At 40.0% G+C, this 17,019-nt stretch overlaps 1 protein-coding gene across 2 annotated transcripts in view; it reads right to left on the bottom strand.

Moving 5' to 3' along the window:
- SVEP1 (sushi, von Willebrand factor type A, EGF and pentraxin domain containing 1) overlaps nt 1-17,019 on the bottom strand; it is a 185,013-nt gene that overhangs the window by 26,220 nt on the left and 141,774 nt on the right. For both annotated transcript variants that reach the window (XM_060014343.1, XM_060014344.1), the window contains exons 37-40: nt 11,489-12,161; nt 7,033-9,824; nt 4,683-4,908; nt 2,813-2,968 (exon numbers count right to left, since the gene is read on the bottom strand). In XM_060014343.1, the coding sequence (XP_059870326.1) occupies nt 2,813-2,968; nt 4,683-4,908; nt 7,033-9,824; nt 11,489-12,161 (3,847 nt within the window). The remainder of the gene's footprint in view (nt 1-2,812; nt 2,969-4,682; nt 4,909-7,032; nt 9,825-11,488; nt 12,162-17,019) is intronic.

The raw sequence follows: 17,019 nt of genomic DNA, 5'->3' as shown, positions 1-17,019 counted from the left end.
TAAGTTAGATAGTTATAGTAAGTTTTAGAATCATAGATACCACTTTATTGCTCACAAACAGCGATTTTAGAACATGACTATCTCATTTTTGAGTTACTTTGATTTATTCCTCAATTGCCTGTAGTGATTTTTTTTTTTAAGTTTTTTTTTTTTTTTTTTTTTTTTTTTTTGCGGTACACGGGCCCCTCACTGTTGTGGCCTCTCCCATTGCGGAGCACAGGCTCCAGACATGCAGGCTCAGCGGCCATGGCTCATGGGCCCAGCCACTCCGCGGCATGTGGGATCTTCCCGGACCGGGGCACGAACCTGTGTCCGCTGCATTGGCAGGCGGACTCTCAACCACTGCGCCACCAGAGAAGCCCGCCTGTAGTGATTTTTGCTTCGAGAAGACTGCATGTGTAGTAAAATTTTTGAGATTTAGATGACTCAAAGAAGTTGTTTACCTTACATAAAAATGATAATTTACTTACCTATTAGAAAATTTTAACATGATTTACATTAGCTGTATTAATTGCTTTGTCTGATTTTGGTAATAATATGCATACTAGGAGTAATGATAATAACTACCCTCTACTGAACTCAGACAATGCATAAAGGGTGGTGCTTGCCACCTTCTTTTATCTCCAGTCCTTGCAGTAACTTTGCAAAGGTGGTTATGGCATTTCTACTACAGATGGGATGAAACAGAGGCTCAGAGAGGTTCAGTCAGTTCCCCAACATCTTTCATCCAGCAAGAGCAGAGAGCCTGTAACAGAGGTCTGCTGAGACCAAGTCCCTATTCTTAACCACTTTTCCAGCCATTGACCTTTGGTATCTGGGGCACTTGTTAAAAATGCAAAAATTCAAATTCAACAGTTCTGTTTTTGGTAAGACTTTTCCCTAATGGTGTGATTTTCCATCCAGAGGCATTATAATGTCTGGGTGCCTCTATTTTTTTTTCTGACATCAGTAGCCATGATGATGATAACCTAAATCCATTAATTCATAGTAGTTGCAAATTCTGAGATTTGAATTCTATCATTATTGACTGATTTCATCTACTGTTTGGTTACTTAGTCATCCAGTTAGCATTGAAAAGATACTTTTCCTCCTTTCGTTGTGTTTTCAAACTAATGAATTTGCTCATGGGCATCCCCTAAAAGTTACCAACTAATTTTCTTCTAGTATCATTGTGAGTCTACTGCCATTCATGACGTATTTGATGCGTTTCAGTCCATTAAAGTTATTACCCCTTATTGATGCTAAAACGCTCTCATCTTGGCCTGTGGAAGCCTCATCCAATTGGCTCCTGAGTTTTTTTTTTAACATGTCACCTTTGATAGGTTCCTTCCTAACTCATATGATAAGTTTTTCTAGGCTAATCTTTTACATTTCATGTTCCAGACCTGGACTTGGTTATTTCTGTAAGTTACTGGACATTAATATTTAGAAAAACTTTCTCAGGTGATGCAAACATGTAGCTTGGAATAAGAACAACTGTTATAGCATCTCTCTCAATTTTGTGGTTAACACTGGGATATTTCCAAAATTTTTAAGGTAAATTATCTACTTCCTCAAATTTAATGACCCATCAGTTTGCTATATATTTGTTTAGATTTTATACCACTTTCCTTCTTAACAAATTGCAAGATTAGTACTCTCACATGAAGAGCAACTGAGTTTCAAAAACAGAAAAACTCTTCAACTGCAATAACCATTACATTACCATCCTTCTTTCCCCCCACCTTTTTTTTTTTTTTTTGCGGTACGCGGGCCCCTCACTGTTGTGGCCTCTCCCGTTGCGGAGCACAGGCTCCGGACATGCAGGCTCAGCGGCCATGGCTCACGGGCCCAGCCGCTCCGTGGCATGTGGGATCTTCCCGGACCGGGGCACGAACCCGTGTCCCCTGCATCGGCAGGCGGACTCTCAACCACTGTGCTACCAGGGAAGCTCCCCACCCCCACCTTTTTTAAAAAAAAAATCCTTGGATGAGGAAATAAAACAAGATCCACCTAAGCCTAGTTCCCGCTTTCATGGACCCATCTTATGGAAATTCTCTGGTTCTATGGTCAGTAGGAGAAAAATGGAACATGCTATACACATTTAACAAATCACTGGCAATGCATATTTCTGCAAAACCTACATTTAATACCATTGTAACAGCAAAACAGGAAAGAAGTTTCCCGAAAAACCAAAGGACAACATTATGTAATATAAAACAGGCCTCTTAAAGTTCAAGTTTGATGATGTGATCATGCTTTTAGCAAAACTGACTGCAGCATTCACACCAAAGTAAATAGGTGCTGCTGATGGGATTTTAATATTACAAACCAGGCAAGCATGGTCTTGAGACCTATCATGGTATTTGGTTAGAACTGCTCTGGGGACTTTTTCAGGCCACACCTGCCTTGTGGGAACCTGGAATCTCAATCAAAAACCTTCCAAGGTATTTGGGCCCATTGCTTGAGGAAACCCTAGCTTTGTATAACTAAATTCTTATGGTGGCCTCCCCACAGTGACGGATGGACTGTGTAGAATACAATTAATAGGAGGCGAAAACACAGGTTTAAATGACCGACTAAAGTCTCGTGGCTGGTATACAAAGTTCCTCTTTTTTTCATGGCTTTGATTCTTTAATTTGAGACTTACTTTGCTTTGTAAAATTCTAAGTCACTTTAAATATTTCTCAGAGAGTGCTAAAATATAAGGCAACAAAGTATAGAAAAGCCTTTTAGGACCCAAATCAGTGGAACAAAATGGCATAACACTAAAAATATTCCTAAGTATATCGGAAAAACAAATTACTGCTAGTTAAACGATTTGTTCGCTTACCTCTAATTCATAACCAGTTTCACAGTGATAAATAATCATGCTTTCGAAGCTGTATTCACTGCCAAACACAAACCCATGCTCTGGACTTTCAGGTTTCCCACAAGAAACTGGACTGCAGGATTCATCAGAAAACGGTGGCTCCCAGGTCCCATCAACCTAAATAACAAGTTATAAGTTACATTTAGAAATTAGTACACATGAATGAAGAAGTCTGCAAATATTGGTTGTAAAACAGAATAATCCGCAAATGATAGTCAGAGGACCTAGAACTTGGTCCCACTTCTGCCACTTATTTTCTTTGGCCTTAAAAAACGCACATTAATTATCAGATGGCTTTAACAGTCATCACTAAACAATTTTAGACATTTTTGAAACTCACAAAACAAGCATTTTCTTCCTCATAGAATCCTTTAAAAAATCAAGAACACCAAGAAGTATGTTTTCATTATGATGCATGAGGACTGGATGGTAGATACAAATATTCCATGACTTATAGTAATACACCCTTATATTTTACATAATTCTGCGTTTTCATCTAAAGTTGATGAGAAACGGCAACTTTCAGGCATATGATCCAAAGTTTAAAAAGATGGCTTCCTTTTCTCCCTTCCCAACATGAATACTTGAAAACATTCTATCATATATTGTGAGCAAGTCACATAGTTAAAGAAAAAAAAAAGACACACATACATTTACTTTATTTCCTCACCACCACCGTTAGAATTAACATTTTCCAGCCTTCTTTTCAGGTATAGTGAGGCGTACACAGATGTGTCCCTTGAAGACTGTTATTCTCTTGCTAATGTTGTTTTCTTTGAGGAAACAGCATATGAGTTGAATAGCTGTCTAAAACAAGACTTGAGGCTAAGCCCTTTATGCTACAGATGAGCCAGAAATAATTATATATATATATATACACACATATATATATATGCCTGCCTCATAATTAACCATTCCCCTAATGTCAGAAATATACATTGTATCTAATTTTTCAATACTGTAAATAATGCTTCAATAAATATATTTTTTGCACAAATGATTCTGGTATTACTATTAACTTTTAAAAGCTACATAGTATTGTTTTCTTTTGATATATCTGGAGTTTATTTTGGTATATACTAATTTTTTCCCTAGTGGTTCCTTCATTATATCAGAATGATTTGTTTATTAATGATTCCTTTCTTCACTGACTTGTGACGATTCCTTTATCAGGATCTACTTTTGACTTATTTCTTCCATTCCATTCATTTCCCTTTCTACCGAATTTTACACTAATACCACACTGATAGGAGCTTGGCAATTCCAAGTAGCTTTATTAAAGTGACACAAGTAGTAAGCAGAGGCAGAATTTGACTCCAATTTCTGTTTCTGCTACCTTTGCTCTTCTCCTAAAACTGGAAACATATTTGGTAACAATTAGGCCTCATTTCTACACATAGAGAGTCTATGTGTAGACCATACACATAGTTCATCTGTCATGAATCTCTTGTTATAGATGTTTAACGTTTTATTTACCTTTGGGACTTTTCACCTGCCCTTGGCACTTTCCTACTTTTAAAACTGGGATCATTGGAAAGAAAGATATATTTTATTATATTTCTACCAAATAACTTCTCAAATTCTTTGACATGGTTGGAAACGAGACATTTTCTCTTTTCTGAACAGCAAGATACTGCCTGTGTGGATATATGTATATGTATATCTATATCCACACACTTACATATACATATATCTATATACACACACACATATAGTATAATATACACTTACATATATATCCACACACACACACACACACACACACACACACATAGTATAATATATAAATGAGTTATACCCTACATGTTCTAATTAAGACAGATAATCTTACCTGACATGTTGATATATTAACCCCCTCATAGGTATACCCTTTTGCACATGACACAGAAACTTGCTTATTCACACTGAAATCATCCCCATGAACAAGTATGTGTGTTATGCTTGCTGGCAAAGGACATTTCTTAGGACTGCAAGAGATTCTCTCAGGGAACCAACGACCATCTTTCTGACAGGTGAATGTGTCTATCTCTGTATCCATCATATAACCTTCTAGACACCTGCAATGCAAAAGTAAAAATGAGTGCCTTAAAGGGAGTGCAATATAGTTGGTGACTTATTCTTGGATTCAAGAAGCTGTTATAAAGCTTAGTAGACATTTTATGTGATGTATTAAAAATGACTCAAATGTCAGGGGGATGGAACTGCCTTGCAAAAACACCAAGAAAACAATGACAACCAGTTGAATCCTTAGTTATCCACATTAAGGATTAGCCAAATCTAAAGTTGCTTTAAATGTTGTTGACATGATTTACCTTTGTTCTGGATAATATCATTATTAAATTTATTTTTATTATGAAAATATCTAACAGTTCAAGAAACTCTAGACGAAGTCCAAAATAGACTCAGATACTAGTAAGAATATAACACAATTAACATTTCTGGGGAATCTACTTTGTGCCAAATGAAGTCCTCTACATAGGGTGTGTCTTTTAACCCTGTTTAGTAGGTAGGTATCATGTAACAGTAGTATTGGTGTTCAAACTCAAGTCAAGCTGGCTCTAAAACCCTCTATGATTTTTAAAATTTGCATTTTTTCATTCAGCAAATGTTTACGGAGCATTTGTTAAATTCTAGTCACTGTTCTAATTGCTCTACAAATATGAACCCATTCTCATGTCAACCCTATGAATAGGTGTGATTATTTTCTTTATGCCCATTTTTCAGATGATGAAACTGACACCAGAGAGATTAAATAACTTTCCCAGGAAGCGACAGAGCTGAGATTCCTACCTATGGAATCTGGCTCTAGAGAGCGTTTACCACTATACTTTACCACTAGCCTTTACCACTATACTATGCTGCTTTTTTAATTAACTAACATTTATTGGGTGGATATATTTTTTAAATTTCGCAAATTACCAGGCTAGGTAGCAGTCACAGGTTTTACAAACTTGGAATGATCTGTTTACTAATAAGTGAAGATCTGAAGACAATCAACACACAAGGAAAAACAAACAGGAGAGTCTTGGGAAGCAGGTCTTATTGTGATTTCTCAAGCTATCTGAGACACCAACGTCCAAATAGAAAATTGAAAATGCATGTCAAAAGTGAGGAATAATTTTTGTTTTTCTTCGTGGTGCATAATCCACTATTCTTTAGGTTTCATTACAGTGACAATCCTCCCTTGGGTCTATTTCTTACTGTAATTAAGAGAAAATGAAGGTAGAGCTAAAATGTCTACAACGGACAAGCTTAAGAAGAGTTATTAAATTATTAATAAAATCTAAGAAGCCAATATGTGAAGGCTAATCCACAATTCCTTCAGAGAGATCAATAAAATCTAAATTGATTGAGGGTTGAGATATATTTACACATTACAGGCATTTATTCCAATAAAAGTCTAATTTATAAATTCATTCCATATTTTCTCATCTTTTTTTAATACATTTTAAATAGAGAACTTTTCAGCAAAAATCACTATCTGTGCATTAAATGCTTAGTTTGCTCAGACAGCATAGGTTGGATGTCCCCTCAAGACTATCTCCCTATTAATGTTGACCAATTAAAGTATGTGATTTTGGGGGCTTCCCTGGTGGTGCAGTGGTTGAGGGTCCACCTGCCGATGCAGGGGACACGGGTTCGTGCCCCGGTCCGGGAGGATCCCACATGCCGCGGAGGGGCTGGGCCTGTGGGCCATGGCTGCTGAGCCTGCGCGTCCGGAGCCACAACAGTGAAAGGCCCATGTACCGCAAAAAAAAAAAAAAAGTATGTGACTTTTGACCTGAATTCTTCAGCTTTTGCCTTATTTCTCCAACATCTGCATATATGAATATAATCACTAGGTTATAACAAAGAAATTTATCAGCATAATGTTTAAAAAAGAGCCTGTGATTTAAGAGATATTAAAGCTAGCTAGAGGATCTTGCTGTTCCATGAAGTGCAACAGAATATGATAATTATATTAGGAACTACAGTCTGAAAGTGTAGAAATTTATTCTTACAAGTCAATGGATTTCTGCATAATTGTGGACAGAATAAAGCCAAGTGTTAAAAGCTTCAGCTTTTGGACAGCAGCCCAGAGAGGGTGTTTTCTTCCCAGTTAGCTACATTTTTGACCTATCACTTTTCATTTTACAACCCTCCTGCCTGTGCCCCTTGGAGACTCTAGAGCCAGGTCTTACCTGAGTTTCACTTTACTTCCATAGGTGTGTACCTCTCCAGTTGCCACTGCACTGGAGACAGGTGGTGGGGGTCCACAGGACAGGGGCTCGCAGACAGGATAAGGCTGGCTCCACGTCCCTTTCTCTGTACAAATCAGATCTGAACTGCCTCGGATGACATACCCAGATCTGCAGTTGTAAGTTATCACATTTTCCTCCAAAGAGCCACTCTCACTGGTGAATGCATTTGGTATCGTTGGGGGAGAACCGCAAGAAGTATGTTCACAGCGTGGGAAGCCAGAGCTCCATTGGCCATTGGCTTCGCAGGTGATTTCAGGAAGTCCCAGGAGCTGGAAGCCTTTGAAGCACTGAATCCGAGCTGCCTGCCCGCAACCAAAATCTGTCCTGTTGACTGCTCCATTCTGAATGACTGGTGGGGAACACGTGCAAGGCAGGCAGGAAGGTGGGCTGCCACTCCAGGAACTATTGGAGAGACACTTTCTTGAAGGACTTCCGTGGAGCTTATAACCGGGAAAGCACTGATACTGTATATGCCCTCCATGATAAAAGGAGAAGCCATTAGGGAAGCCATGGGCAAGATCTTCAGGAGGGCCACAGCTGACTGGTTTACAGAGAGGAACCTGGGCATCCCAGTTACCATCTGATTGACAGATGAGTTTGGGGGCACCGTGCAACACGTAGCCGTCTTGACAATGGAACACCACTTTCTTCCCGAAGCCATAGTCCAGGCCATCCATCACCCCGTTTGCCACCTGTAGTGGGGGAGAACACCTGACAGGCACACAGATGGGAGTCGTCCCACTCCAACTTCCATCAGCAAGACAAACACGACTGCTGGCCCCCTCCAGCAAGAACCCTTCATTGCAAGTGTACTCAACCTCTTTTTGGAATGTATACTCCTCTCCCTTTACCTGGCCATTTGCTGAGACTGGAGGTGAACCACAGTCCACAGGAATACAAATTGGCTCATTCCTATCCCAATTTTTATTTTCTTGACACGTTCTCCTGTCAGTGCCATTCAACACGTACCCAGGATTACACTCATAGTACAATATGCTCAGGTACGTGTAGTTGCTTCCTTTGATGGAGCCATTCATAACTAGATTCGGTTTGGGGCATGAGATGGCCTCACAGAGTGGGGAAGTACCACTCCATTCTCTATTCTGTAGACAAAGTCTTACGTCGGAGCCCACCAGAGTGTGCCCAGGTTTGCAGCTATACTGTATGGCACTGCCCATGGTAGTCTCTGTAAAATGCAAAAAGCCGTTTTCGGGAGCAACAGGCAGGTCACATTCCACTGAAATGCACGATGGCGCACTGCCATTCCAAGTTCCATCCTCCTGGCAGATCAGCACAGGGTTCCCCAAGAGTTCATATCCTGGATTACAGGTGTACGAAACCAGGGTGTTGTATCGGAATTTTGCTGAATGTGTAGCAGGAGATCCCTTTGTGTTTCCCCAGGTTTTAGCCACTGTTCCCAGATGATGAGGCGGGTGAGGAGTCAGATATGGAACTTCCATCATGTCTTCTTCTTGGTTAAAATATTCCTGACCGTCTCTGACCTTAGTACAGTCTCCAAAATCAATGTGAGGGGGGAGACCGCAGTCTATGAGTACACATGTTGGGATGGAGCTTGACCATCCCGACTCTTCACAGGTCTGCATGGCGTGACCAGCCACCTGGAACCCAGGGAAGCAGCTGTAGATGATCATGGCACCATAGCTGTAATCTGCACCTTCTACGAAACCGTTCTCAATGGGATGTGGGGGATCACAGTGGATGGCACTGCAAGATGGGACATCCACATCCCAATCACCTGTCTCTAAACAAGTCAAGGCTTTGGGCCCTTTGAGCCTGAAGCCCCGGTCACAAGAGTAGGTGATGGTCTGTCCATAGTGTAGGTTTGTGTAAGAGAATTTGCCATTCGAAATCTCCTTGGGCTTGGGGCACTCAATGGGCTTACAGGTTGGTTTTCTTCCAAGCCAGTGACCATTTTCCCCACAAAGAGTGGTAGAATTGCCCACCAACTCAAAGCCTGGCTTGCAGGTATAGAGAGCTGTGCTCAGATAGGCAAGACCTTGCACGTCAATGATGCCATGGAGGATTTCCTCAGGTTGGGGGCACTCTACTGGAGCACATTCTGGCAGTGGAGAGCTCCAGGTGCCATCAGCCTGGCAGAAGGTGGTAGCATCTCCTCTTAAGAAAAACCCATCCACACAAGAATACTTGACAGCACTTCCGAAATGAAGAGCAGAAGAAGGAGCAGGGACACCGAAGGGAATCAGCGGAGGAGGGAGGCAAAGAACCATCTTACAAACAGGAAAAGAATCATTCCACTGCTGGGATGGCAAGCATTTCAGGACAGAGGGGCCCTGGAGGGCGTTCCCTTCTTTACAGGAAAATGTCACCACTCCCACCTCGGTGGGCAACTCCTTCAAAACCAGTTGGTTCTCCAAGAGGGGTGGCTCTGGGCACTTGGCGGGCACACACTTTTGGTTTGGCTTCTTATTCCATTTGCCGGATTTCAGGCACGTCCAAGAATGATCACCAATAAGCTCGTAACCCTCATTGCAGAAAAACTGAACCTTGGACCCTACTTCAAAATTTTCTCCTTTCCTGTAGCCATTCTGGATCGGGGGAGGTTTTCCACAGTTGAGAGGGATGCACGACAGAGGGGATTCACTGTGCCAGTGGCGATTGGCTTGGCAGACAAAGACAGGACTTCCGACTGACTTATAGCCTGGGTTACACCGGTATCTCACTTCACTCTCAAAGGTCCTGCCAGCTGTATGCTGCATAACAGGGAGAAAACAATGAAGTACAATTTGTATAACACGGAATATAACTGACAAAATACAGCAAATCACAGTAAAGAAGAACTAAACTAAAATGCCTATGTTAAAATGTATCAATTAAGACATAAGCAAATGAGGACTTGTATTTTTCCAATAGGTCCACTCTATTTTTTTTATTTAAATAAACAAAAAGGATGGCAGAAGGTCAAATTAGGTAATCCCTACAGCAGAAATGTTGGCCACAGCGGTCAGCCCATAATAACTAAAGATCAATAGTCTCTAAAACGATTGATGAGTTGATGGAGCAATACCAAAAATTATAAATTACTTGGTAAATTAAAAAAATCTCACCGACCAAAGCAGTGCTAGAGTGTGTTGTTTTACTCACAGAAAAGGAAACACACACAAACGTACATTTGTTTACGCTGTTAGAGAATAAGAAAAACAAATGTTTTTATGGATATGGACCTACTGTCAGAGTTTTGTGTTCATCCTTAATATAATTTTAAAAAATTGCTGCCATGACACAAGGGTGGAAAATAAAAAGTAACATTTTACCTTTTAAACAAAAAATTCAATATTCATACTCTCAACATTCAACTATATAAGTGAATAACATAATAAGAGGTCATTTTTAGGCAGTCCAAAGATGAATTACTTATGAAAACTTTAAAAAAGATTGCAACGGTTCTTCTGTTAACGGTACGTCTAGCTTCTGTGGTGCAGTGAACTTCTTGGTATTTGGACATGATTATTTGCTTTGTTTATTTATCTATTCCTTGGGCACCCCACATGCATATAAACACCATGGCATCACAGACCTAATCCGTGTTATTAAATACTAGATCTCCAGTACTTACCTGGCACCTAGTAGGAGCTCCAGAAATATCTGTTAAATGAATAAATGAAGAAAGCCCCCTTACATATCCTAGACACCTTCTTCCAATGGAAAGCTAATACACCTGAGCAAAAGTCTTAAATAAAAGGCATTCACTGTTGTTTTAGAATATAAAGGAGAAAAGGTACTATGTAGGCGTGGGTTTTAAAAAAGTGTTTAATTAGAATACTGTCTCTTTAAAGTGACCCTTGATTTGGGGGAATAGATTGTTATTCCTGTTTTCTTGATAGATTTAATGAGAAGACACATAGTAACGAGAAAGGAGGATATGCGTGGATCTGACAAAACCCTTTGTCCTGATGAAATTACCTTTAGGTTCCCTAAAAGAAAACTGCAAAAACCACCTTACGGTGAATGGATGGTTTACCCCCATCTTTTGTCTAAAAATAAGAAATGGTAACAGACTTCTCTAGGTTCCATTTAGACCTTGATTTCTATAAAAATAAACAATACATCCATCTTGGAGTAACTTTTTATAAATCAAAATAGTATCTCTTAAAACTATTTTATTCTAACGTCATAGCTGGGCTAAAATATTGCTATAAAGTGTTTCAAGTGCCTATATGCTAGTAGAAGGTAGAAAGCTATAGATTAAAAGGATTCATGACCTCTATCAAATTCTCTCCAATATTTACCACCAATAGATTTAGCAGCTTCTGTTATTCACCTATTAGTCTATTCATGTCCCTGCTTCTGAATAAGCTCCAATGGGCTGGCCCTGTAAACGATGAAAGCCATGGACACTTGTGAATCAGTCTCTTACCTCCAGAAAGCCATTCTCAACCTTTGGTGGTTCACTGCAAGATACAGGGTGGCATGTGGGTATGGGGCTACTCCACTGTCCCGTGGCTTCGCAGGCGCTCTTCTTCTCCCCTTTGATGTAGAAGCCCCTGTTGCAGCTATAAGCCACCACGGCTCCAAAACTGTAGTTTGATCCAATCGCATAGCCGTTCATGATGCGGGGTGGCTCTCCGCAGCGCACGGGGATGCACTGGATGGACATGGGGGAAGGGTTCCACTGCCCACCTCTCAGACATTCAATCTTTGCTGAGGTGTTCAGTACGAAACCCTCCGTGCATTTGAAGCTCACAACTGAGCCTGCGGCAAATTTTGCTTTGCTCACAGATTCCAAGATGCTGTAGGAAACAGCTGGGGGTTTTTCACAAAAATGAGCTATACAACGGGGCACGGCCTGACCTTCTGGGGGAACCCACTTGCCCTGGGCATTGCAGAGGAGCTGGGAGTTGTCTGCCAGGCTGTAACCATCTGAACAATAGTAGAATGCAATGTCTCCAAATAACCGATGGGCAGTCTCTGGAGAGGCATGTTCCACACTGGGGGGCTCATCACAGGAGACAGCCAGACACTGCTGGTCACTTCTGCTCCACTTGCCATTGGCCAGGCACTCAATGGTGTCAGGACCGGCAAGGGTGTAGCTATGAGATTAGGGAGAAAGGAACAGTAACTAAGCACATTATTTGAGAAAAGTGTTTGCATCTTCTTATTCTGCTTTTATTTTTTAAATCTTTCCACCAATAACTTTACTTTTATCCTTTATCCTTTAAAACAATATTTACTATTTGGATTTGAGCTTATTGATCAAATGACCTTCATTTAAGATATACATCTTGTTATTAATATTAGGGCTTGTTCAGAAAGGGAAATGGATTTTGCTATTTATACTACCAAATGTAAAATAGACAGCTAGTGGGAAGCAGCCGCATAGCACAGGGAGATGAGCTCGGTGCTTTGTGACCACCTAGAGGGGTGGGATAGGGAGGGTGGGAGGGAGACGCAAGAGGGAGGGGATATGGGGATATATGTATATGTATAGCTGATTCACTTTGTTATAAAGCAAAAACTAACACACCATTGTAAAGCAATTATACTCCAATAAAGATGTTAAAAAAAAACTCTAAAAATTGTTACACATTTCTTTAAAAATAAAAATGAGGACTAAGCTACGGTCCTGTCTGACTCAATTCAAAGTTGGAACTTCATCTAGCTATAGATGATTTCCGTTGCTTAATTTGATCACTAGTCTTTGAAACAAAAGCTCTGATGAACCACAGGTAGCCTGCATATAACTCCTAGGTATCCACTTGCTTATAATCAATGAACTTTAAAGGAGGGATTATAATTTCAGTCTCCATTGTTTCCTAAACCCTTAACCATGTGGTTAGCATTAAAAGCTGTGTCTGCATATGGCTCTGCTATTCAACCAGCACGAATAAATTTTGCTTTGTTTATGCACAGGTATTTCCCCATATATGATGATAGATTGATGACTTACAAAAATCTTAATTATGCTCAAGTGCGCTCTCAATGAAGCAGAACAAAACATTAGGATATGCAGCATTAGAATAATTACATTTGAATCATTCTGATTTTCATTCTCACTTTTGTACTGAAGAGAAAGAGGACAGGGAGTCTAACATCCGATCAGTCCGTCGTCTTAATAATGAAGCGTAAGGGGACTAAAATAATTTGGCACCAACTGAACCCTGTTTAGAAATATTAATTTCTTCATTTTGCAGATGAGTGAATGGTTGTTCAGACAGGCTAGGAAATCTGCTGAGAGTCACACGGGTGCAAGCAGCAGAGGTAGGATCGGAATTTGGTTTACTGGATTCCAACCCTTCTATCTTTCCCATGATGTTGCTCTATCTCTCTTCCTTTTTTTTTTTTTTTTTTTTAGGAGATGACTCTCCCTTTGTATGTATGTATGTATGTATTTATTTATTTTTAACATCTTTATTGGAGTATAATTGCTTTACAATGGTGTGTTAGTTTCTGCTATACGACAAAGTGAATCAGCTATATGTATACATATATCCCCATATCCACTCCCTCTTGCGTCTCCCTCCCACCCTCCCTATCCCACCCATCTAGGTGGTCACAAAGCACCGAGCTGATCTCCCTGTGCCACGCAACTGCTTCCCACTATCTATCTTACATTTAATAGTGTATACATGTCAATGCTACTCTCACTTCGTCCCAGCTTACTCTTCCCCCTCCCTGTGTCCTCAAGTCCATTCTCTACGTCTGCATCCTTGTTCCTGTCCTGCCCCTAGGTTCATCAGAACCATTTTTTTTTTAGATTCCATATATATGTGTTAGCATACGGTATTTGTTTTTCTTTTTCTGACTTACTTCACTCTGTATGACAGACTCTAGGTCCATCCACCTCATTACAAATAACTCAATTTTGTTTCTTTTTGTGGCTAAGTAATATTCCATTGTATATATGTGCCACATCTTCTTTATCCATTCATCTGTCGATGGACACTTAAGCTGCTTCCACGTTCTGGCTATTGTAAATAGTGCTGCAATGTCCTCTCTCTTTTTAAAAGGAGGTCGGTTAGATCACAATCGGTGGGTGTTCTGTGGAAACTGTATGGAAGTGTCATTAGTACAACTTATCTGACCTGCCCTTCAGCAAAGATTCTTAAGTCATTAGCTAGCAAAAATTTCTACTGAGGTCCCTTTTCGTTTTATAAGGAATCGGCTCTTACAGAGAGATTAGAATTCCTTCACCCACTCTGGCAAGATTTAGGAAATCTATAGGAAACAGAAAGATCAAGGAAAAAATGATAGAGCACCATCAGAGATATGTGTTCCTACCCTATCTACAGTCATATATCGTGCTATGGATAGAAGTGGTCTCAAAGCAAATACTCATAGCCTTCCCCAATAGCTGAGCACAGTCTCCAGTTAGGGTCTGCTGCAGTTCATTGTTGTGGAAAAGCTCAGTTCTTTGTATAAGAATATATAATAAATTTTTGGATGGCTTCTGTCTTAAAGGATCCAGGAAGATATACAAAGACAGTATGTTACAAGCATAATTTTACTATTAAAAATAATAATGTATTATTAAAAATACATTGCCCTAGGTCTGAGTGCCTAGACTCTGCTATTCCTGTGTAGAATGTGCTCCATTTACAGAGGCTCTCTTTTTTGGGTCCCCTTCAATTTATTTTATCAATGTTTTGTAGTTTCAGTGTACAGATTTTTCACATCCTTGGTTTAATCCTTTTTTTATACAGCAGGTTTTTATGAGTTATCTATTTTATACATATTAGTGTATATATGTCAATCCCAATCCCCAATTCATCCCCCCCCCCCGCCAACTTTCCTCCCTTGGTGTCCATACGTTTGTTCTCTACATCTGTGTCTCTATTTCTGCCCTGCAAACCAGTTCACCTGTACCATTTTTCTAGATTGCACATATATGCGTTAATATACGATATTTGTTTTTCCCTTTCTGACTTACTTCACTCTGTATGACAGATTCTAGGTCCATCCACCTCACTGCAAATAACTCAGTTTCGTTCCTTTTTATGGCCGAGTAATATTCCATTGCATATATGTACCACATCTTCTTTATCCATTCGTCTGTCGATGGGCATTTAGGATGCTTCCTATAGAGGCTCTTGCTGTTTTATATTTTTATAGCAGAGTTTACATCCTTTGCACACTTTGAACCATGCATCATTATTTTCATGGGGTCCTTTGATGTTGCTACCGTATTTCATTGGCTGAAGTTTATAGACATCACCTGAGACATCCCTGATTTATTAGGATCCATTGTGCCATCTATAGAGTGCTTCCTTTAGGTAATGGGACTGACTGCTTTGAGGCAGAAGCCTCTGCCTCCAGAACCTTCCTTATTCCTAAAAGCCTCTTGAGGACACAAGAACAGAGTCTTGTAATCTGGCAGCACTTCGTTAGGCCTCTGACCCCTGATCTGCTGGACAATATCCACCAATGACTCTTCCCTAATGGAAAATCACAGCAAAAAACTCTTCTGTAATATAATGGAAGATTACCACTAAATACATGTATTTTGATTAAATGAATTTAAAGACTGCATTTTCAATACTATCCATACTTTCCTAGAATTGACACCATCCCTTTCTCTGACTTAAGAACTTGACTTTTCTTTATGATTCTCAATCAACATTTAGCTCTTCATTAGGCAATTAGGCCATGCTGTGTGCAAGAATCCCTTCCCTAGTGTGCAAGGCAATGGCAGTGCATGTACTTTGTGTCCCAGATGAAATAGCTTTTGAGGGGAGTCGTGAAAGAAGCAGGAAAGGAAGAAAAGTAACAGGAGCAAAGAAATGGGAGTGTGATATAGCTGGGGGCTTGTGGGGACTTATAAGTAGTTAGGAATGGCCTATGAACATCTGGAAAAGGAAGCAGTGGTCACTAGGATCTTGTGTGTTTTTGACACTTGTGATGGTTAATGCGTGAAGATGTGGCAGGCACAGATTAACTGGAAATGGTTTTTGACAGTTCCTTTGACAAGGATTCTCATAAGATTTTAGCAGAAGAAATGCTGCTAGAACAGAAAGATATTTAAGTGGTTTATTAACTGGATGACCCAAAGAGTATTATTGGTTAATAGAAGTAAGCTAGTTGGGCGTTTCGTATCTTCTAATGTCACAAAACTCTGTCCTTAGCCCATCAGTTTGTAAGCAACACATAACTGTAGGGTGAAGGATAAGGGTTTTAACAGGGCAGTTCAATGTTTCTAATCTTACTAGGTAATATTCAACAAAGATAAAATGGGAGGTCCTGTATATAGATAATAAAGAAAAACTGCACAAAGGGAAACCTGGCTTAGTGGCAGCCAATGTGAAAGACTTTAGTTTCCTTGAATGAGTCAATGGTGACATCCTTAAAAGGGTTACTGCATCTTTAGAAACTCATTTATCCGGAAAGAGAAGAAGAGAAATGAAATAAATTGTCATGTTTTAAGTACCAGGTGTCAGTCCCTAGACTTGGTGTTTTTATCTCTCTTGCAGTTACATTCTAATTTGCACATTCAGCTCTGGGTATCACAATTCAAAAAGGGCTATAGACCTATTGGAATAGGCTCAGAGGACAGTGACTCTGAGAGTGAACAGACTTGGAATCATGTCCATTGATGAGAAAGAGAAAGGCAGATTTGAGGTTGAGCTGGCTGAAACGTCTGTCTAAACGTCTGTCTCCCTACACCTTCACTTCCAAAGCTGCAAGCTTGGCATCTTAACCAGAATGTAGGATCATGTTTTAGTCATGGAAATGTTATGAAGGGGCTGGGATCCCTTACTGAAACCTCTTAATTAGCTCTAACGATCCATTTGTAGAATCTTGGGGCCAAGCTATCAATACGTGAATGGCTGGCATTTCAGAGGAGCAGAGGAATTTACACTGAGTGGCTTCAAAAATAAATAAATAAAGCCAGTGCTTTAGACTAGACAGCATATTCAGTGAAGATGGGGACAGAGGCTTATCAAAAATAACTGT

The sequence above is a fragment of the Delphinus delphis genome, chromosome 6, assembly GCF_949987515.2.
Source record: "Delphinus delphis chromosome 6, mDelDel1.2, whole genome shotgun sequence".
Classification (NCBI taxonomy): Eukaryota; Metazoa; Chordata; class Mammalia; order Artiodactyla; family Delphinidae; genus Delphinus; species Delphinus delphis.
The sequence above is the reverse complement of the archived record's forward strand: the minus strand, read 5'-3'. Positions and strand labels throughout refer to the sequence as shown.